Consider the following 21,071-nt stretch of genomic DNA (forward strand, 5'->3'; position numbering starts at 1 on the left):
AAAGAGTAATTTCTGACATCTTAAAGTGTCGAAGAGCTTTGTTAAATTTTAATTTATAATAAAATCAAAAGAACTTCTTTGTTTTTTTAATGAACTATAGAAATATATATTCTAATATATTTGTATATTCTTATAATATTTATTTATTTTTTTTTAATATATTACAGTCGATTTATATAATCCCAAAACAAATTAGAAATCGTGGTTGAAAATAATTACTACATTTTAATTTGTATGCCTATATTACTAAAAACAATATAGCTATGTCGATTTTGCGCTGCAAAATGAGTCTATTACAAGACACCGGAAAATTAACAAGAAAGGAAAGCTAACTTCGGGCGGAGCCGATGTTGATATACCCTTGCAAAATATTCTGTAAATTATATTCTCCAAAATCGGATCGGTTATTCATATAATGCATTCATAATACTCATAAAAAATCCCAACTACCTAACTTTAAAAACACCAAAGTTATGTCATTTCCAATAGTTCAGTTATATGGCAGCTATAGGATATAGTCGGCCGATCCTTATGAAATTTGGTAGGTCGGATTGATTAGCCAAAAATAAAACCCATAGATAATTCCAACTTCCTAACTTTACAAACACCAAATTTATGGCATTTCCGATCAATCAGTTATATGGCGGCTTAGGATATAGTCGTCCGATCCTTATGAAATTTAGTAGGCCAAACTAATTGGCAATCCGAACTTCCTAACTTTAAAAACACCAACGTTATGGCTTTTCCGATCGTTCAGTTATATGGCAGCTATATGATATAGTCGCCCGATCCGTCTCGTTCCGACTTATATACTACCTGCAATAGAAAGACAACTTTTGGGAAAGTTTCAAGCAGATAGCTTTAAAACTGAGGGACTAGATTGCGTAGAAACGGACGGACAGACGGACGGACGGACAGACGGACAGACGGACATGGCTAGATCGACTCTCCTGGTGATGCTGATCAAGAATATATATACTTTATAGGGTCGGAAATGTAAGGGTAATTAACATGAAAATGGGTCAAAAATTTGATCAACGTTAATTTGAAAAATTTGAATGCAGATTTTTAGAGAATCGAATCACAAGTCTTTAAAGGAATCTAAGACTTTTTAGGAATCGACTTAAGTTTGGTAAAGTTATGGACTCTAGAAGTCCAATTTGAAGTCTCTTTTACAAGTCATCCTTGCTATCGTTTTCATCGCAGCTATATGATATTGTTGTCCGATTTTGATAAAACTAAAAGCGTAATGCTTATATAATAAATAATTATGATATCTCAAAGGATTAATTTGATAAATAGAAAAAAAGAAAAGTATTTTTTTTTAAATTTTTGATGTGATCCTATTTTAATTTAAATAAAACGGCAATTCCATAGTATTTAAATATTAAAAAAAAAAACAACAAAGTTATACTTTTTATACCCGTTACTCGTAGAGTAAAAGGGTATATTGTATTCGTGCAAAAGTATGTAACAGCTAGAAGGAAGCGTTTCCGACCCCATAAAGTATATATATTCTTGATCAGGGTCACTAGCCGAGTCGATATAGCCATGTCCGTCTTTCCGTCTGTCTGTCCGTATGAACGCTGAGATCTCGGAAACTATAAAAGCTAGAAGATTGGCATTTTGCATGCAGATTCTAGGAGTTCCTACGCAGCGCAAGTTTGTTTCAAAAAGATGCCACGCCCCCTTTAACGCCCACAATCGCTTATATACGATTTTAAAAATTTAAATATTTCGGAAAAGTAAAAATGCAGTTTTATTGTGTTTATCAATACCTATCGAAATGTAGAAGAAATTTTTCAAATCGGACCATTCGTTAAGAAGTTATGCGTGATCAAAGTTTCTATCTCCATCTCCCTCCCACTCCCTTTACCTGAGTAACGGGTATCTGATAGTCGGGGCACCCGACTATAGCGTTCTCTCTTGTTTTGCATTAGATTCAGGCGAGATTTTTAAACATTAAGGATGATATAAAATAAGGACATAACATTTAGTCAATTTCAACGGTAAATATATTTTGTACATAAGTTTTAGTGGGTAATTTTGATACACATATGTTGGTACTGTTACTTAATTAATTAACTGGGAAGCATTCACTCAAGCGATTCCACTCAAATCACTCACAAATTGTTCCCCTTTTTGCTAGCGAAGCCCTTTGCTTCCAAATCCGGAAATTGTATATTTGCGTGTCCAGCGTGGAGTAAATAAAAATGGGCATTGAGTTGGACATCACCCAGATAGTTCCCTCCTCGTCGATCTGTAAAAATAACGAAAAATCAAATATGACTCTCTTTTCACTTTCCTGATTTTTTTTCAATTTAGTTTTTTAAATGTTTGTTTTTGTTAAAGAAGAGTCTGTGCAAAAGAACTTTTTATTATTTGCTCTACGGGTCCTTAACTGGAATGCAAGCCTTATTTTACCATCCTACTCTAGTAGACTTCTCCTAATTAATCTACCATCCTTAGTAAACCGTAGAACGATGCTTGGCACAACTTTTATCTATAAACTTATTCACGGGGATGTGGAGAGTCCCGAGTTACTGGGTCGCATAAGCTTCTCCGTGCCTAATAGAATTACCAGGAACTATGTTCCTCTTACATTAAATATTTGTAGATCTAACTTTGATATGCATGAACCGTTTAGAGTACTGTGTAACGACTACCACATTATTTCTACTACCGACTCTTTGCCAAGCCTAAAATCATTAATTTTATCTTACTTAGCACAAAATTAGTATTAGTATTAGTCTCGTATGTATTTCTAATCTTGTCTGTTCGCTTCTGCCTTGTGCTTTTAACTTCTCGCGATCTCGTTTTTACGCCTATTAGGCTCTGCGCGTAACAAGCACTGCTTGATGTCGTAAGGGCCACTTGTTTGCGCTGATCATAGTGCATCAACGTCCGAATATAAATAAAGATTTCTGTTTATGATCTATTTCTTCAATGATCTTTAAGAGGATTTCGAAAATTTATTAAAATGCATTTAGTTATGGATTTTGACTTATCGTGTTATTTATCGTTTAGTTTACTTATTATTGTTGATTTATTTTTAAAATTTTAAAATTTTGAATCAATATAAGAGGGATTGTTTCGCTTACCGACAAGTCACTGGGGTAGATCATATTCATTGCATTGGAGTCCACAGTGCCATAGTTTTCCGCCGAGATCGGCTTGCTGGTCTTCCAGCAGCCCACTCCGTTTTTCTGGATCTCAGCGAAGAAGATCACTCCGGTTCCCGGATCGTATCCGTGCATCGTGGACTGCGTGGATGGCCCACGGTTTCCCAGAACCCGGAAATCGTTTCCGTGATCTGAGCGTGCAGCATTGGATTCCTGCTGCAGCACCCGGTTGGACACCACAAACTCATTCGTACTGGCCATGGGATGGAAGAAGACGTCGCGGCTGCCATCTGGTCTATGTGCTCCCAAAGTGACTGAGAAGATGCCGTCATCCCAGCGGAAGGTCTGCCCTCCAATGCTCAGGTCCCCGGAAAGCGGATCGAAGTTGAAGTAGTTGTGCTCAAAGGCCCACATCCGATCGTTCCGCAGGTGATAGACGTAGAGCCGGCGGTAGACCAGATCCGGGATATAGGCATAGGCATCGCCGCACTTTCCCGCCTGCACATCGACGGTTATGCTGGCCAGTCCGCGACCCGTCTCCGCAATGCTCTCCGGGATGTCGAAGCGCTTCAGCACGCGATCCGTGGCCAAGTCGACCACCCAAATGCTGGGTCGTCGGATCTGTTGGCGGTTATCTAAAAAAAATAATTGTTTATTATTTTGAATGGTTCTGTTTCACCCTTGCAGGGGGTATATATGTTATAGTTATGGTCAGATGATTTAAAAACTTTGAGTGAAACTCAATTTAAATGTTGATTTTAAATTGTATGAGCACAAGGCCATCAAAAAAGAAGACTGGACTTGACTTTGATATTGATAAGGCGCTCACACATTTGTACCTACATGGAATAAAAATGACTACAGAATCAGAAAGCAACGACAGCCCTATACAAATGCTATTACAGGGTCGCATAAATTAGAAACGAATAATCCGATGCGAGTGTAGTAAACTCACTTGGGTACTCCAGCATTCCAGTGTCAATAAACCAAAGTCGCTGGCAGGCGTCCACTGAGGTTCTATAGACTGACACCAGATTCTCCGCACTCGCGTTGAACTGGTTCAGCTCGAAGTTGGGATAGGCCCGCAGCTTGGGGCTCCGATCCAATCCATCCTTGGCCAGATCGATGTAGTTCAAGGTGGACGGGATGCCCACCCGTCGCCGTGGCATCGTGACGAAGACGCGTCCCCGGAAATGGTTAACTCCCATTGGCACGTTGTTGTACGGAATATAGGGGGCATCGGGGTCATCACTACCAACACGGCTATTTACGACCACTGGAGAATCGCGGGAGGTTATAGTCTCACGCTTCTGACGAGAGTATTTCCCAGGGAAGACAACAGGTGCTAGTGAAACAGGTAAAAATATAAAAAAGGAGGATATGCATTACAAATGCAAAATTTAAATTAAACAGAAATCAGTTTTTTTCGAATTAAAGATTACATAAAATAAGTACCTTACCATTTTAACCATTAATCAGTGTCAATTTAAGTATATATATTTCAAACAAAATTATTTTTTGATCAAATTAAATCCATACCTAATGTATGGGTCATGCCAGGCTCACTGACACAATAATTATAGGGGTCGCTTGCTTCACATCATTTTATTTTGTAGAAAGTAATTTATTATCTCATAAAGAATATTATTTTTAGAACGTTTAAATAAAAATCAATTTTACCTTGTAATTTCTTGACTCACCTGAGAAGCTGGGTCTGTCTGGCCTTCCGGATAAACCCAAGTGTCCATCGCCACGATTATAGAAGTCCATCTGTTTCCATTTGAAGACCTCTATCATGGGATCAGCTTCTGCGTTGGAGAGCAGTTGTAACCCTGCGATTAGGCAGGGAATTAATCCTTGCGGCGAAAACATTGATTGGTTCGTGTTTGCTGGGGAAACTTAATTAATCTCGGCTCGTTCGCCTTGTCCGGCTGAGACTTCAATAGCGACTGGGAGCCAATACGTTCCCAACTGAAATCTACATGCTGCACAGCACGAAAGTTAAATATTAAAATTGATAAGGGAAGTGCGACTCTCACGAGTTCTCAAACCGGTTCTCAGACTCGTTAGCCTAATAATATTGCCCATGCCAATCGACACTATAGATTAAATTACCTTATTAGATCTAAATTGAATGATATTTTAATGATTGATCGTTTTTTATTTATATTTTTTTATTTCAATTGTAAGGATTTTAGTATGATTTACCCTTGGTTGCATGTTTCTTGGCAAACATATTTAAATAAATAGGAAAACAAGAAGGAATGCGAATGTCGAGTGCCACGACAGCCCGTACTCTATTAACCGATTTTAACGAAAATTACACAAAGATTTAAAACCATTTAGGCATTCGACACGAAACAAAAGATTTTTGTTCATTAAAAGTAAAATAAAGCGAGTGCAGAATTATTAAGAATGAGGTTATTGGCCCCATTTTTAAATTCGAGCTATAATGCTTTTACATACAGATTTGAAGAACAAAGTAAACATTTTGTGTGTAAGTGTAGTTGCCAGTAGCAATAAATAATAAAAAACAATGAACTAAAAGTGAAAGTTTATGAAGTTTCACCAAACCTTTTTATTCTACGGTGATTTATTTACATATTTGCAAACCTATTAATAAAATTTAATTTTGTGCTTTTTACTTTCTATCCATCTATTCTGACTAGTATTTTGCCTACCATGAGAAATTAATTTGATAAAACCTTTAGAAGACCAAACCATAATATTTTGATTCGAATTTTACAATATATTTTTTTGACAAGCCAAATTTAAAATGTTGCGCAAAGCAATGCAAACCAGGGAGTGCTAAGAGTCGATTCCCCGCAATATCGGTACTTAAATCGATATCGATTAGTACGTGCAGTTGTGTAAATGGAGCTGAACTAAGTGTAAACAGGGCTTTTGCAAGATGCGGTATAATTTGTTTGTCAGTGCCTTGAAACTGCTAAATAGCACAAAAAATCACAATTTATTGGTTGTGAACGTGCGCAGTTTGACCGGCGCAGCCCAGACCAGTGATGCAGTTGCTCCGGCCACGCGTCTGCCGCCAGTGGAAGCCGAAAATCCCGGAGAGGAGCAACGATCGCTGCACGTCGCCGTAATTGGAGTGCCAAATGTGGGCAAGAGCACGTTCATCAACAACACGGTGAACCACCGAGTGTGTCCCACCTCGGCCAAGGTGCACACCACTCGTAAGTCGAGCTCGGCCATCTGCACCACCGGCCAGACGCAGTTGGTCTTCTACGACACTCCGGGTCTGGTGACCCAGCACGAGATCCGTAAACACCACCTGGACCAGAACTTCAAGAGCGCCTACCGCCATGCCATCCAGCATGCGGACATCATTGCAGTTGTTCACGATGCCTCAAACGGATGGACGCGCAAGGAGCTGCATCCCACGGTCCTGGACACGCTGAAGGCCTACAGCAACCTGCCCAGCTTCCTGGTCCTCAACAAGATTGACGCTCTGAAGTCGAAGCGCACGCTCCTGGACCTCATCAAGACCCTGACCAATGACACGCTGACCGCGGGAAAGCGAGGAGCTGCCAGAAACACTGTGGTGGATCCGCTGGCCAAGGAAGTACGACTCAACAAGCGGGAGACCACTTGGAGCCACTTCAGCGACGTGTTCCTCGTCTCCGCCTTGACGGGCAGCGGCCTGCCGGAGCTTCAGAACTACCTGGTGGGCCAGGCCAAGCCCAGAGCTTGGAAATACCCAGCCGACAAGCGCACCGACTCCAGTCCGGAGGCCCAGATTGTGGAGAGCGTGAGAGCCCGCCTGCTGGACTACTTGCCGCAAGAGATTCCCTACAATCTCAAGTGCGATCTGGAGTACTACAGCGTGGAGAAGAGTAAGCATTTGAAAACTAAAATCCTCCTGCTTAAATGGTTTTATAAGCCCTTGAATGAATACCAGATATTCTAATATAAAATATAATAGTTAAGAATCCCTTTTTGACGTATTCATGGTTAAGTACCAATCAAAAGGACAGCATAGAGTACTTTTTGACCATCTTAATATTAGTATTATCATTTATCATTAAGTATGTTATCAAGGTTTCCATCTAAGTATTCAGCCGGCACTCTTTTGCATATCCCACATCCTTTCTTACTCCAATTTTTTTTTGCAGATGTGATTTACACCTCCGTGCAAGTGCAGTGCCCCACGACGCGAATTGAGCGCCTGATTTGCGGCGAGGGCAACGGCAAGTTGCGCCAAATCACGGAAAGGGTGACCTCCGACCTGGTGGAGATGTTTGGCCAGGCGGTGTCCCTTACCATCTCCACGGTGTCGAAGGGCAAGAAGACCGCCTCCTAAACAGATGTTGATTATTTGTACTTTATTTGTAACGTTGCATAAACCTAAGAGTTCACAAAAGCTTCAAATGCGCCACCAGTTTGTCCAGATCCTCGGCTGGAGCAGGACCCAATCCGAGCACCGTGGCCGTTCCCGATTCCAGCTGGGTGCGGCCGGCATCCCGCACCATGGCGGCCACCACGTTAGCCTGCTGGGCCTGCAATTCCAGGGAGTTCAACTGCTCGAAGTTGTCCACTCGAAGGACAATCTTCGGTTGTCCCAGGCGGCACCATCTCTCTAGTATGGCCTTTTGGAGCTTGGTGCCCTGCTCGGAACCCTGGTAGCACATCACCGCCGCATGGGCGCACTGGGCCGCCGTCTTGCCCTTGGACATCTTGAGGTCGGACCGGACCACCAGTGCCAGTTTGGTGGACTTGCCAAAGGCCAAACTGTTGCTGAGGAACTTCTGCAGGATGCTACTTGACGTGGGCATACTTCTTGCTCTGCTGCTCCACGTACTTCTGCATGCACGCCCGGAACTCCTTCACCTTGTCCTGGCAAGCCCTCCAATCTCCCGTTTCAGCGATGCACTCCTGGACCTTGTAGTGAAGCTCTATGCAGCCGGTCTTCTTCAGCATCAGTTCCACAGGGTCCTGATCCGTCGCTGCGGACATTGTCTTTTGCACAAGGCCGGCTAAAATTCCTCCAGTTCGTTTCGAATTACGAAATTCGGACAGGGTTGTCAACGATTCGCATTAAAATACCGATAGTCTTCGATAATACTTTTTTAGTAGCTTATATTTTATGCACTAAAACATCGATTGTATGTCCTTGCGATCGTAACAAAAATATAAAGCACCCAGTAAAGTAACTTCGAATTGCTTATATATTTTTAAAAAGGAAATGTGCCTATAATTTGAATAACTAGTTAATTATCCGGAAATAAGCAAGTACTAAATTTAGTCTTATCTACATCTACATTTTTTTATATATCTACATAATTGGGCATTTGTACAAGTATATTTTCTAGATTATCTACATATGCACGCGAATTCACAAATATATTTAATGTTTTCTAAAAGAATAAAACATATTGACATCAACAAATAATAAAGTCTTTAAGTATATATATTTACTAGCTAACCTCTCAAATTAACAGATAACTGTTTTTCTAAAATAATCCCGAAAGTGGAATTGTATATTCTTATAACCCTTCAATAGCATTTCCAATTAAAAAAAAATTACTCCTTCAGAATCATGAAATATACATTAATCAAGGTAAGCCTGATTCTGCCATTGTGCCGTGAATTCAAATTTAAATTAAATTCGAAAAAACAGGGGCCTATCTTCGTATGTAAAAAACAAATAAAAAGGCCGAAATATAACGTGTAAAACGAATTATCCACCGAATAAGTGTGACCATGAAATCAGAGCACTTTCCGGCCCCCTTGGCAAGGCGCTGTGGTATTCCGGGGTGAGAAGACACCGGTCACACTGCTGCAATTGCAATCAACGAGCAACGAGCGAATTGCAACGAGCAGGCGAAAAATCACAAAAAGCGGAAAATCACAACAATCGTGGGTGCAAACGGAACGGAAACGGCAAGGCAACGGAAAGTGTCCGGAAATCGGATGGCCCGGCAGTGAAAGCCCGTAAAGCAGAGGCGCACTTGGCGCGTTTCGAGGGGAAAGGCGCGTTAGCATTGCGTTCTTTTCCAAACCGATTCGATTCCAAAACCAAACCAATCCAATCCCCACACACACAGCTACACATACACACACACACGCATACAGTGAAACGAGTGAAAGTGCATCTACATCTGTGATTTCGTATATAATAATGCGTCGCGCATACGCGGATTTGGCCAGCAGAAGCACCAAAGACTAACAAGTGATCCAATCCGGTCCGATCCGGGGATTGAGTTGGTTGGTCGGCTAACCCCTACCCCGACGATCACGATGGCCGATCAGGTGGCGCACACCAAAGAAACGGATGCTGAGGAGCCGCTGGTGAATGGCGAACTGCCATGTGAGGCGTCGCCTACCTGCTGCCATGTGATGTCCTCCCTGGACGGGGATGCGGACATGGAGGCCAGTTCCTCCTCCTCCTGCTTTGCTGATGCCGCCGCCACTTCCCAGCTGAATCCGTCGCCACCGCCTGCTGTCCAGCAGCACGCGAAGCCGGCACGGAGCAGCTCGCCGCCCTGCCACCTCCTCGAGCGGGTTAACTTTCCCGAGGGCAACATCATAAACACGCTGCACACGATCCTCGCCCTGCCGCCCTTCGACCCCTACGCCCCTGCCCCAAAGGCGGAGACGGTCTACAAGGAGGTCGTCTCCCTGATGCAGTGGAGCCAGCGGGAGGACAACGCCATCGAGCTAGAGCTCAGCGACAAGCTGCTCCATGAGTGCGAGCACAAGGGCGGCGATCCCAACGACGAGACGCGATCGTATTTGGTGGGTTTTTTCAAAGGGATAATAACACCAGAGCAGGACAATTATTTATATCGCTTTTGATGCTAGCTGTTATATACGTTTGAAACGGTCTTGTTTTCTGCGTTGCGAATAGGTTTTAGAAAGACTCTGAATTGTTCTTAAAGCATACCGAGGTCATTTTAAGGTTTAGAATATAGATCCTATTGCATACTGAGTTTAGCTATTGGTTCTTTATTAGATAAAATTTCCTAAAAGACAATAAGAAGATAGCCTTTTTTAAATGAGTTTCATTTGTTGTTATAGAACACTAATTTCCAAATTTGACTTTATCTTATTGGAACATATTTCCATATTTAAAATATGGTACATATTGACTAGATTGGTAAAATAAGCAATATTTAAATCCAGTTATGCCCATTAGATGTAATTTTCCCCATTTAAACTGAAGGGCACTTTATTTATTAATATATTTTATTTAAACAAAACGAAATTGCAAATGTTAATAAAGATAACAAACACGGGATAACTGTTTAATTAACTTTGTTTCCCTTTTATTTGCTCGTAATCAATTAAGGTGTTCTTAATGAACACGATCTTATACCCTTAAGAGGCCATACGAATTTGGATCGCTCACTCTGTATATCCTCTTTCCAGATGGCTATTGAGAACATGCGTCTGTTTTCGGAGGATCCAAAGAATCCGCTGCGTGATGCCGACGGGCAGCTGCGTGCAATTACGGTGCGTTTTCCCGAAATACTAGCTTTTTATAACGTAACGTACTCCTAATCCATTGTAGCTATATTTCCAGAATCTTGCCTTCATATTTGTGAAACACCGGAAGGAGGAGTTCTTCACATTTTGTTCCTGCAAGGAATGTCTCGAATACCGCGAAACCATCATGGCTATTATGATGGATCAATTTAAGGCTGCGCACATGGTGGTCATGTTGCTGGACGTTTTGATCAAAGCCTACAGTCCCATGTTGAAGTAAGGACAATCTTCAATGTTCTCATAAATATAAAAAAAAATTATTAAACTTTTTAAGACTATCTCTTTATCATAAGCCAAGGTCAGAGGCTTGAATTACAAAAAAATATATATATTTCGTTTTAAGTTTGTTTACAAAAAAATATATATATTTTCTTAAAATAAGAAAGTCAACAAACTAATTTTTGTCGAAAAATCTATTTTACAGAAACGATGCTGCCTACAATAAGTTTGAGAAGCTGCTTGAATGCAACAAGGAGATCTATTGGATTACAAGCGGCTACCTCTACGATAAGAATGCCGAATATCTTGATTTTATTGATGATACAGCGATCTCCGATAATATGATATTAGTGCTATTCAGCGCCATGTAAGTATAACTTTCCGGAGAGGATTAGTACCCTATAAGCGTTTATCTAAACTCTCTTTTTACTCTCCAGCTTGATGGCCAACAATCCGATGCTGCTGCTACAAATACTCGCCTATAATGTGGAATGCATTGTGAAGGCATTCTCCGAGGGCATGATTGAAATAGCCCAGAACATCCAGGAGAACGAGAAAATTTCCGCAGAAAGGATGCTGACATGTAAGAACAATATAGGACATTTTCAAATTAAGATTTGAGGGTTAAAAATAAATTTTTGCAAATTCATAGAGGTCTGACTTTTAACATTAAATTTTTTATGCACATATAAATAAGTATTTTCTCAGAATGAACTGACGCATATAATTTCATTCCAATTTTTACTGATTGAAAAAACTGGGACGGGTTTGTTTTTTAAAGATTGAAATATATAAATTTATATTTATCTGCGTTTCTTCTAAGAAATGTACAATAAAAATACTATAGACTCAGTCACAAAAATGTCATAATCTTAGGTTCTAAAATAAATATATATGTATTAATTATGAACTTAGTCATTTATTAAATGAATCACTCTTCCATTTAGACATTCTTGATGGGTACTCCGATCTGAACTGCATATCGCAGAAGATCTCCCTCAGCCTGTTTGCGTTTGAGAACGACTTTCTGCGCAAGTTCAAGCTTTCGTGGGTGCTTCTGTGCCAGCGTCTGTTCCAGCAACATGTGTTCACGCCCCTGGGGGATACCATGCTGGCCTGTATCCTGTCGCTGAAGGAAGCGGCTCCGTCGGCCCAGACGACGGCGCTGATCAAGCGGTACATGCTGTTCGACGAGCACATGCACTCCATCGAGCGCCGCTGGACAGACATCTGGATCGAGCTAAACAAGTTTAACTTGTCGCCCACGGAGCACGAGCGTCGGATGGGCCTGCTGGATGTGTACAACATATTCGACAAGGTCGTCCTGGACGCCACCTCGTTCTCGCTGCCGGATATCAGCGACGATGAGTTCATAGACTTCCAGCGCATCGTGGATCGCCAGCTGGCCTGGAAGAACATCATGGCCTTCACGAAGCTGAAGTGGCCCGACGGCTTCTACGACCCGCCCAATAAGCTGGTGCACGAGGATCTCTGCAAGAAGTGCAATTCGTTGCTCGAGCACCATAACGAGTAAGTTGTGGGAGGCAGACTACTTATATCGTGTATGAAATCATAATCATTAATACGTAATTATTCTCTGGTCTCTGAAATAAAGGGAAATGGAAAAATTTGTTTATAAAAATATTTTACTTATATTGTATTGTTTGAACCTCACATTATATACTGTAATTTAATATCAGCCCTTTAACAAAGGATATCTTTTCACGAAAACTAATTATTGATTTAGAAAAACTCTTAACTTTAATATTTACCTTAACTGTTCTTCTTATTTTTCAGGGACTGCAAATGCATCACTTGCTCCATCGCCGGAACTCCGTTGCGACCGCGGCAAGCGGGCCATTGTGCCAAGTGCACAACGCTCGGCATTGTCGAGAAGGATCCGAAGCTGATGAAGTCCAAGATCCTCAGCACCTGCACCAGCGACGAGGCTAAGCACAATGCGGCTACTGCGGCGATGGCGGCCACCACGGGCTCCTCCGCCGCCCACCAGCAGCGTCGCACCAGCGATCTCCCAGAGGACGAGTCACCATCCGGAAGCGGCAGCAGCAGCAGCGGATCGGTGTTCCGGCGGCAGGCGGAGACGACCGACACCCTGCGCACCACATATCACATCGCATGGGCCGTGTTCCAGCACCTGACCACCAGGAAGCGCTACCGCCACGACTCGATCGAGGCTCAGTTCTTCTGCGGCGAGAACTGTCGGGTCTCCGCCTGCCAGCTGGCCAGAAAGATCTTGGCCAACCAGCTATCGCCGCCGCTGACCAAGTATCTGCTGCGCTGCTTCCAGCCGCTGTCCTTCACGCGGGAGGAGCTGCGCTCCACGCTGCCCTCGCTGATGTTCTTCAACCGGAAACTGGCTCCGAGTCCTGCCGAGCTGCAGGAGCTGAGGAACCAGCACTACGTGTACAAAACCTACTGGACCTTCGTCCTCTCCATCTACGCCAACTTCTTTGTCAAGTTCAACTCCAGCAGCACGGATTTTGGCCACCTGGAGCTGCTTAAAGGAGATCTGCGCCTGCGGCTAAACAGTGTGGTTGGCGACAAGGATGACGGTCGGTTCGAGCAGTTTCTGGCCCAGGTTATAGGGTAAGTCCTGGTTAAAGTGTTCCTTAAAGGTCGATTAATATTTTTCTGTTCCATTCTTGCAGATATTCACCTTTTAAAATCACTGATGAGTAAGTATTGTATTTGATTTTTCTCACTGCCATTGAACTACTTATTTATCCTACCTACAATATTTATGCTACATCTTTATCTTTATTTTAACTTAACTTCCTGCACATAATTTGCAAAAACTTCGTTTTTTTAACTGACATGTGCGGCCGGATATGGGCATTTCTTAGGGTTGTCATTCCTATATATAAAAACAAACAAAATTAATTTTTTAGTCTAGACTTTGAAAAAGAAAATGGTCAAAGTTATTGAAATAGTCAACTAGTATTTAGAATTATATATTCACGAAAAATGAATTATAATTGACTAAAAATAGTGGATAAAGTTTAGGTGTCAGTCCTTTCCCGTGAACTTAGGCCTACTCTACACTACTAAACTAATTTATTATCTTCATCTATCGATTGTTAATTGATCGAAAACCTTTCGTAACGTGTGACGGTGTCTCCCATCAGGATTTTCTGTCGGAAAATAAAACTTAAAAAATAAAACTACGTAAAAAACGTATTTTGAAAATCTTTTTTAATCTACCATGTTAATTTTATCTAAATCTTGGTGATATAATATAAAAAAACGCGTGGATTTTTTCCGCACCGTGGCAACATTGCAATGTAGGAGGCTTTTCATGACAGCAAATGACATTTTGCAAACGAGACTGGAAAAGAGTGTTCTGTTTTACAATCCCGATTTGTACTATATTTTTTATTCCTTTTGCAGTTTTACGCTGGGTGATGCCAACATAGAAAAGATGCAGTTTGGAGTGGATCAGCTTATGATGTTGCACGATTCTCAAATAATGTAAGTGTAAAGAAAAGTCTACCGCGTTTAAGAAATCTCCAAAAGGATGAGTGGTGAAAATTTTTGAAATAAAAAGGTATTCAATAGTACAAGTAATCCAAATTGGCAAATTAAACGTTTGCGAAGCTCTCTGAATGAGTAACTTTTCTAAAGTTAAATTATCTCCGGTGAATAAATTTCTATAAGAAAATTTACAAGAGCAAAAATTGTGTAAGGTGTACCCTTCATAAATGAAGTTTTTAGATCAATGCTTTTTTCTGTACTCTTGTATAATTTATCTTTATTTTAATCTTTATAATAAATATGTATTTTTGATTCCTTTAGTAAACGTACTAAGCCAGATAGCACTACGGGCTTATCGGGTGCCAAATCCAAGGGAGGAGAGTCTAACTTGTCGCACTCCGGAGGACGAAATGGCGATGCGGGAGGCAACAAGAAGAGCAAGGAAAAGATGCGCAAGTGTAAGAATAGATATTTTATATTTCTATACAGATACTTAATAAATTGTGTTTTTTTTTGCAACCCATAGGCTGTGCTGACTATGCTGACATTGGAGAGCCGTGCAAGGAGAATCACTCAAAGAAACGCGTCAAAAAGGAGTGCAATCATGCGCGCTTCAATGAGACGCGGGATCGACTGCGCAAGAAGCTCTCCCAGATCGTCAACGATCGGAAAACCAAGTCAACGGAGGAGGCCACACCATCCAAGGCCAAATCCACACTGCCGGAGCCAGTTGTTGTTCCTGCACCAGCAGCCATCCCACCGAAGCGGCCGCCCAAGGTCGAATCCCTTCCGCCGAACCAGCCACCCAGCCTGAAAGTGTTCGCCACGGCTCAACTGCAATCCTCCAGCAATCCGCGAAAGATGCCTCCGGCAGCAGCGGCTGCAGCAGCGGCAGCGGCAGCTGCAGCTCTAAACGAGATCGGCGAGCAGGTGGAGCAGGAGGGCGACAATAGTCTGCTGCGCCTGGACAGCCTCTGCAAGAGACTCCAGATCCACACTGATGCCACGGACGCCTCGGCGGCGGCAACGGCTGCAGAAGCAGCCGCTGCTGTTGCTGCTTTCAAACGCGGAGGTGGTTTTCCCGCGGACTACAGCAAGGAGGATATGATGCAGGACTTTGCCGAATTCCTGGGCACCTACAGCCAACAGGACAGCCAACAGGATCAACAGCGCTGGATAAACGAGACCCTCAACTTTATCGAGGGCAAGTCCCAGCAGCCGCAGACCTCCAACCCAAAAAAGGCGGCCAAGAAGGCCAAGCAGAAGATGCGCAAGGAGGAGGAGAAGCGAATCAAGGAACTGGAAGACCTGCGCGGCCAGTTCCTGGACATCTACTTTAAGGAGTTTATCGACAAGTACGAGATGAAGGCTCTGACGGCTGCGGGCGGCCGGAAAAGGGAGAAGAAGCGCATCGGTGAGCTGGAGGCGAACATCAAGAATCTACAGCGGGCCAAGGCGAAGGTGGAGACGGTGATCCTCGAACTTATTGCCACCGTCAAGCAGACGAACAACGAGTTCAAGTTCTCCTACCTGCCCACCAAGCAGCAGCAGCTGGCCAAGATGGCCCAGCTGGAAGAGATCCTCAACGGGGGCTCGCCCGTAGCCACGGCCGAACCTGCTGGCCCGGCACCTCCGCAACCTGTGCTCCAGTATCCCGAGTTCAGTAGCAGCACCTCCATTTATTCAGCTTCAGGACTCGGACAGCAGAACACGCCTGTATGTTTTGCTCCTCCCCAGCAGTCGCAACATCCGCCTCAACTCTCACGAGATGTGATTGCCGCCATGGCGGCCAACTCCATCACTGCCGATCCCTCCAAGCGCATTGTGACCATACGCCGCGTGCAGCTGCCTCATCCGGGCGCCGAGCAGCAGGTGACTGTGGTGGCCAAGGGTAGTGCTCCGCACGAGGACAAGCTGCTCTACACCTTTGTCAACGGGCATATGGTGGCCTCGGGTCCGGCTCAGCCGGAAGAATCGACACCTCCGCCTGTTGCAGCTCCGGCTCCAGCGCCTAGTGTGCCGGAAAAGAGCGCCAAGGCCAGAAAGAAAGAGGCTAAGAAAGCCGCCGCGGCGGCGGTAGCAGCAGCAGCGGCGGAACAGGAGGCGAAGCTGAAAATGAAGAAACAGGCGAAGAAAACGGCCGTTACTTTGGCCACCGCCTCCAGTTCCACCGCGAGCAGCAACTCCTCCAAGTCGCAGACGCCGCAGAGCACGCGCGAGAGCTCGGTGTGCAGTGTGAAGCCAAAGACTGCACCCAAGAAGCCGGCTGCCAAGCCACCCAAGGTGGTGGAAGTAGTGCCAGCGCCAGAGCCTGATCCGGAGCCACCAAAGAGGCAGAAGCGGTTCAAGTCGAGGCTGGATCCAGGCCAGCTGGATAACAATCCCTTCAAGACGCTACATATGCAAGATTCGTCGGAGGGCGAGTGGGAAACGGGCAGTGAATCCGAGGATGGGGCGGAACTCCCAGCGCCAGTGCCACAGCCTATCAAACAGCAGCCTAAACTGCCAGCTCCACCAGAGCCCAAGCCAGTTGCTCCTCCAGTGGTCACAAAACCGAAGCCTGCTCCTGCTCCAGTAGCCGCGCCTGCCAAGAAGGTTAAGCAACAGGAGGCGCCGCCAAAGCAGCAGACGTCGCAGCCCGCCAAGGTTCAAGCCCAGGCCAGAGGCAAGGGGACAACTCCCTCCGGTGGCAAGTCCAATCCCCAACAGCAGCCGCAGCAGTATCAGCAGGAGAAGGTGCCGCCTGCCAAGAGCCAGTCTCAGCGTCCAGCGGAATCTGCGAGAAAACAGAAGCAGGCTCCTGGAAATCCCGAATCCAATCGTACTGCTTACATCCAGCCGCCTCAGCAGACTCACCAGCAGTCGCGGGGTGGCCGGGGAAACGGCCGGACGAAGTCCTCAACTGGTGGTCAACAGCAGCAGCAGGTCCAGCACTCCAACGCTCATCCAGTCGAGAATAACGCTCCTTCAAAGAGATCGCAGCGCGGCAAACGCGGACATCGCCAGAAGCAGGGTGAGTTGGATAGATAGCATTACAGTGTTTATTATTGTTTTCATTCAAATTGATACTTACTGATTTTCCATTTCTTTTGTCTTGCAGAGGATCTCTCCGGCATTCCACACAACATGGGCTATTTCAACCCCAACGAAGTTGCCATACCTCCCCCGCAGACTGGTAGCTATGCCAGCACTTTGGCCCAGCAGATGCAGAATTTGCGCATCGGCCAGTCTGGCGGCAGTTCCAGCTCGAAGCAGCCATCGCAGTCTCCCAACTGCAGCATCATGGACCAGTTGAACCGGGGGGTCCAAGTGGAGCACCTCTCGCTGCCGCCAGGTATCACCCTCACCAAGGTGGATCCGGCCAAGAGTGAGCAGTTGCGCCAGAAGAGCGAGTCCATCCGGCTGCTATCCAAACCCCTTCCCGAGCAGCCGCAGCAGCATCACTTCCAGCAGCAATCACATCTCCTGGCTGGCTACTACGGAGCAGCTGGAGCTGCTGGCATGGACCCTAACGGGGTAATAATGGTGGAGGCCAATCCGCGACCAAATCGAAATAGCCAGGCTCCAACGGCTCCTCCAAATGTGGCTGCAGCGGCGTCAGCGGCCAGTGCCAGCGGAAAATCGTCGCGGCGTCGTCGTCGCAATCGTGGGAAGTCCGGTGGGGGAAGCGGCGGGAATAATGGCAGTTCTGGAGCGGCCAACAAGGAGCGATCGGGTGGAGGAACGGGATCAGGAGCTGGGAAGAGCCTAAAACCCGCTTCCTTGCCAGCCAGTGCAGCCACCATAGAAACCAATGCCAGTGGCAACATTATCACCCTGCGGAATCCCATGTTCCACCAGGGTAATGGGCCAGTGGCCGGCGGTGGCATGATGCCACCGAACCCCAATCCAATGCCGCCAGGTAAGTAGAATAATAATTTAAACGGAAGATATAATATTAAACACATAACACCCACTTGTTGTAGTGCGAAACTTTGGTGCTGGTCTCCCAGTTGCTCCACCAATGGCCGGGGATCAGCCTGCTGCAATCATTAAAAACGAGAATGGCATGTTCACCATTCGCAACCCGGCGCTTCACCAAGCCGTGACCAATGGCCTGGCCATGGGCGGCTACCGGCAGTTTGGCAGCAATGTCAACTACTATACGCCCCAGGAAGCAGTGGCTGAGGCGGCACGGGCCACGCAGCAGAAGCAACAGCAGCAACAGGCTAATGCAATCACTGTTGGCCAAGTCGGCAGCAGCAACACCTCCAATTTTTCCTACTTCTCCAGTGGGTCGGCCAGCGGCAACAGCAGTGGAAGCAGCAACGGCGGCAACGGGACGCACAACAATATCAGTATTAGCTGTACCAACGTTCCCCCAAGCAGCACCGGAAGTGGAGGCAACAGTCCTGGCAGATTGGTCGGCGATGCTGCGGTGATTGCCCGTCCCAAGCAATCACAGAAGTGTCTTTCTGCCATTGGTAGCGAGCTTAAACAAAAAGCCAAGGACCACAAGTGGCCAAACTTTGGACAGCAGCAGCCGACGTCGGAGTACAATTCTGGGCCGGGGGCCGGAGGAGGCGTTCCTCTGCAAGAGAAGTACCAGCAGTCGAGCTACTACAACGGCTTCGAGGTGTTCTCAGCGGCAGCTGCTGCCGCTTCCCAGGCTCCTGGCAGCGGCGGCGGATCGAGCGAATGCCACATGCACCACAACTGTGGTGACGACTCTCCTCCGCCCACCATCACCGGTTTCAATTCCTACTTGGAGGGCATCCCCAACACCGGGGTCATTCGCTACGACGATGCCGCCTTCCTCAAGAACTTGATACCGGGACAGCATCTCAACAACGAGGTGTGTGATGGGTCTGGAAACTGGCCATTTGACCAGGAGATATATTCAGTCTACCCTAACTATCCGGTGTCCATTCAGAATCATCTTCCCAGTCCATTTGTTTCATTTTTCTCATCCTGATGAAACAAATTTTTATTTTCAACTATCCCGAAGAAAATAGTATTCGGTGGTTTGGACTTTTTTTGGAGAAAATATGAAAATACATGTATCAAATCGTTACATTTCATTCTTCTTAAAGAATCGAATTCTTTTTATTTTTAAATAAACTCGAATAAGGTGTAAATTTTTAATTATTGGCTTTAAAATTAATTACCTGACTTATATCCATTTATAAAACTTTTTGATCCACTTTTTGTTTTTTATATTTAATTTAATACAATAATACTCTATTATAATACTATAATCTAAAACTTTTTAAACAAAATTATCAAAAAGTATCATTATATTTGAAATTACACTTTTTGTATGAATTTGATGTTGATTACTTTTATAAAAGTATTATAGGGTAACCAGAGTATTAATGAACACAAATTTTTAATCATATTTAATCACAATCCAAATTAAATCATATAACATTTCATTATTACAAATCAAATTTTTTACCCACCAAGTGTTGCTTTAAAGAGGTTTAGATTGTAAGCAAGTTAAATATTTAAATGGCTTACCAACATCTTACAACTATACTTCATCTGGTCTAATCTTGGCTAACCCACTCCCTTATTTTATAGGGTAACCAGAGTCTACATTAAAACAAATATTTTGAATGATTAAAATATAATCAAAAACAAGATCATTTTATAATTACAAGTTATATTATTAATCCATGGCTCCGAAGATGTTTATTTTTGTAAGCTAACCGACTAAAATATTTCAATGGCACACCGAACAGTTTGCAACTAGACTTCATGTGGTATATTCTTGGCTAACCCACTTCATGTCCATTCGCAGGTCTCCATACACAATATTTCGGAGTCCAACTTCACGCGCAACAACGCGTCGCCGTCGCCGCACCACGTCGAGATCACCAGCGTATTCGGCAACCGTGTGCGATCCTCGAACACCTATGATCCACAGCAGCAGACCCAGCCTGGCGTCGGCCCAGGTGCCAACTACTGCGACAACGTGGCCGCCGACTACGGCACTGGTGAGTTGTGATGAAGAGAGGCCCAATATGAGTATCCAAATATCCAAGTCCCTATTCCAGATTCCCACCTCTTTGTGCAGAACAATCTGCTGACGCGAATGCCGCAACCGCCGGCACCTCCGGATCCCTTTGGCTACGACTTCGATCAATCGGTGGTGCCGGTCGGAGGATCGAAGGCGGCCAGCGTGGCCAGCGACCTGAACGAATTCCTGCGCCGCAGCCCGCTCAGCCAGCGAACCTCGCCGTACAGTCCGGACGAGAGTGCCGCCGCCCTGGAGACGTTCGTCCAGAACATGAGTGCGCTGCAAATCGCGAGCGACGCCGAGCAGTGCTCGCGGCTCAATGGGACAGGAACTGGCGGAGGACCCAACGATGCTCCAACGGCGGATGCCACCGCCGGAGGAGCCGCCAATGCGGCCGCTGCCTGGTGGTGAACCACATGACAAGAGGTGCTGCATGGCCAGCAGATTGATTATAATTCCTCACTTTCATCCCGCTCTCACATACGCAGACATTTCATCGATAGGGCTGAAAACGATAAATGAAAACCAGAAAAAAATGAAACATAAAAATACAAAAAACAGAAAGCGCATCCAAGAAATCATTTAAAATGGCTTAGGAGTCAATTTCAATGTTTCAACAAAAAAGAGAAAAATAAAGAAAAAATTAACTTAAATGGAACTTTAATTGCGAAATGATTTAATTGGGAATTATTTTGCATATAAATTATGAACGAATGCTGTGATGGATTTTA

General features: G+C 44.6%; 5 protein-coding genes across 6 annotated transcripts; 2 read left to right on the forward strand and 3 right to left on the reverse strand.

Moving 5' to 3' along the window:
* Nucleotides 1-1,997: 1,997 nt before the first annotated feature.
* LOC108042717 (L-dopachrome tautomerase yellow-f2) lies at nt 1,998-5,084 on the reverse strand. Its single transcript, XM_017121129.2, has 4 exons — nt 4,823-5,084; nt 4,078-4,467; nt 3,102-3,757; nt 1,998-2,260 (listed from the first exon to the last, which is right to left on the reverse strand). Exons 1-4 carry the CDS (start codon nt 4,992-4,994, stop codon nt 2,120-2,122), a joined length of 1,359 nt encoding a protein of 452 aa, XP_016976618.1. The 5' UTR covers nt 4,995-5,084; the 3' UTR covers nt 1,998-2,119.
* An 898-nt stretch (nt 5,085-5,982) lies between these two features.
* Nucleotides 5,983-7,511, forward strand: LOC108042719 (GTPase Era, mitochondrial). The gene is made up of 2 exons (XM_017121131.2): nt 5,983-6,976; nt 7,256-7,511. Exons 1-2 carry the CDS (start codon nt 6,034-6,036, stop codon nt 7,441-7,443), a joined length of 1,131 nt encoding a protein of 376 aa, XP_016976620.1. The 5' UTR covers nt 5,983-6,033; the 3' UTR covers nt 7,444-7,511.
* On the reverse strand, nt 7,451-7,915 carry LOC108042722 (peptidyl-tRNA hydrolase 2, mitochondrial). The gene has a single exon (XM_017121133.2). It carries the CDS (start codon nt 7,913-7,915, stop codon nt 7,496-7,498), a length of 420 nt encoding a protein of 139 aa, XP_016976622.2. The 3' UTR covers nt 7,451-7,495.
* LOC108042723 (cytochrome c oxidase assembly factor 4 homolog, mitochondrial) lies at nt 7,899-8,287 on the reverse strand. The gene has a single exon (XM_017121134.2). The coding sequence runs from the start codon at nt 8,094-8,096 to the stop codon at nt 7,899-7,901; it is 198 nt and encodes a 65-aa protein (XP_016976623.1). The 5' UTR covers nt 8,097-8,287.
* Nucleotides 8,288-8,909: 622 nt separating this feature from the next.
* LOC108042713 lies at nt 8,910-20,998 on the forward strand. Of its 2 annotated transcripts, none has more exons than XM_017121123.2 (15): nt 8,910-9,878; nt 10,512-10,595; nt 10,654-10,844; nt 11,053-11,214; nt 11,285-11,430; nt 11,795-12,377; nt 12,645-13,454; nt 13,517-13,543; nt 14,256-14,336; nt 14,661-14,797; nt 14,866-17,352; nt 17,440-18,240; nt 18,305-19,173; nt 20,122-20,317; nt 20,378-20,998. In XM_017121123.2, exons 1-15 carry the CDS (start codon nt 9,381-9,383, stop codon nt 20,749-20,751), a joined length of 7,446 nt encoding a protein of 2,481 aa, XP_016976612.2. In that variant the 5' UTR covers nt 8,910-9,380; the 3' UTR covers nt 20,752-20,998. The 2 variants fall into 2 exon arrangements, with proteins under 2 accessions (XP_016976612.2, XP_016976614.2); XM_017121125.2 differs by having other exon boundaries at nt 10,666-10,844.
* Nucleotides 20,999-21,071: the final 73 nt, after the last annotated feature.

The sequence above is a fragment of the Drosophila rhopaloa genome, unplaced genomic scaffold, assembly GCF_018152115.1.
Source record: "Drosophila rhopaloa isolate 14029-0021.01 unplaced genomic scaffold, ASM1815211v1 contig_155, whole genome shotgun sequence".
NCBI classification, from domain to species: Eukaryota; Metazoa; Arthropoda; class Insecta; order Diptera; family Drosophilidae; genus Drosophila; species Drosophila rhopaloa.

Coding starts and splice junctions, on each gene's coding strand:
- LOC108042717 (XM_017121129.2), bottom strand. CDS start 4,994: ATGTTTTCGCCGCAAGGATTAATTCCCTGCCTAATCGCAGGGTTACAA. Junction 4,468..4,822: donor AGACAGACCCAGCTTCTCAG/GTGAGTCAAGAA, acceptor CTGTTTCACTAG/CACCTGTTGTCTTCCCTGGG. Junction 3,758..4,077: donor TGGAATGCTGGAGTACCCAA/GTGAGTTTACTA, acceptor TATTTTTTTTAG/ATAACCGCCAACAGATCCGA.
- LOC108042719 (XM_017121131.2), top strand. CDS start 6,034: ATGCGGTATAATTTGTTTGTCAGTGCCTTGAAACTGCTAAATAGCACA. Junction 6,977..7,255: donor GTACTACAGCGTGGAGAAGA/GTAAGCATTTGA, acceptor TTTTTTTTGCAG/ATGTGATTTACACCTCCGTG.
- LOC108042722 (XM_017121133.2), bottom strand. CDS start 7,915: ATGCCCACGTCAAGTAGCATCCTGCAGAAGTTCCTCAGCAACAGTTTG.
- LOC108042723 (XM_017121134.2), bottom strand. CDS start 8,096: ATGTCCGCAGCGACGGATCAGGACCCTGTGGAACTGATGCTGAAGAAG.
- LOC108042713 (XM_017121123.2), top strand. CDS start 9,381: ATGGCCGATCAGGTGGCGCACACCAAAGAAACGGATGCTGAGGAGCCG. Junction 10,596..10,653: donor GGCAGCTGCGTGCAATTACG/GTGCGTTTTCCC, acceptor AATCCATTGTAG/CTATATTTCCAGAATCTTGC. Junction 14,798..14,865: donor CAAGGAAAAGATGCGCAAGT/GTAAGAATAGAT, acceptor TGCAACCCATAG/GCTGTGCTGACTATGCTGAC.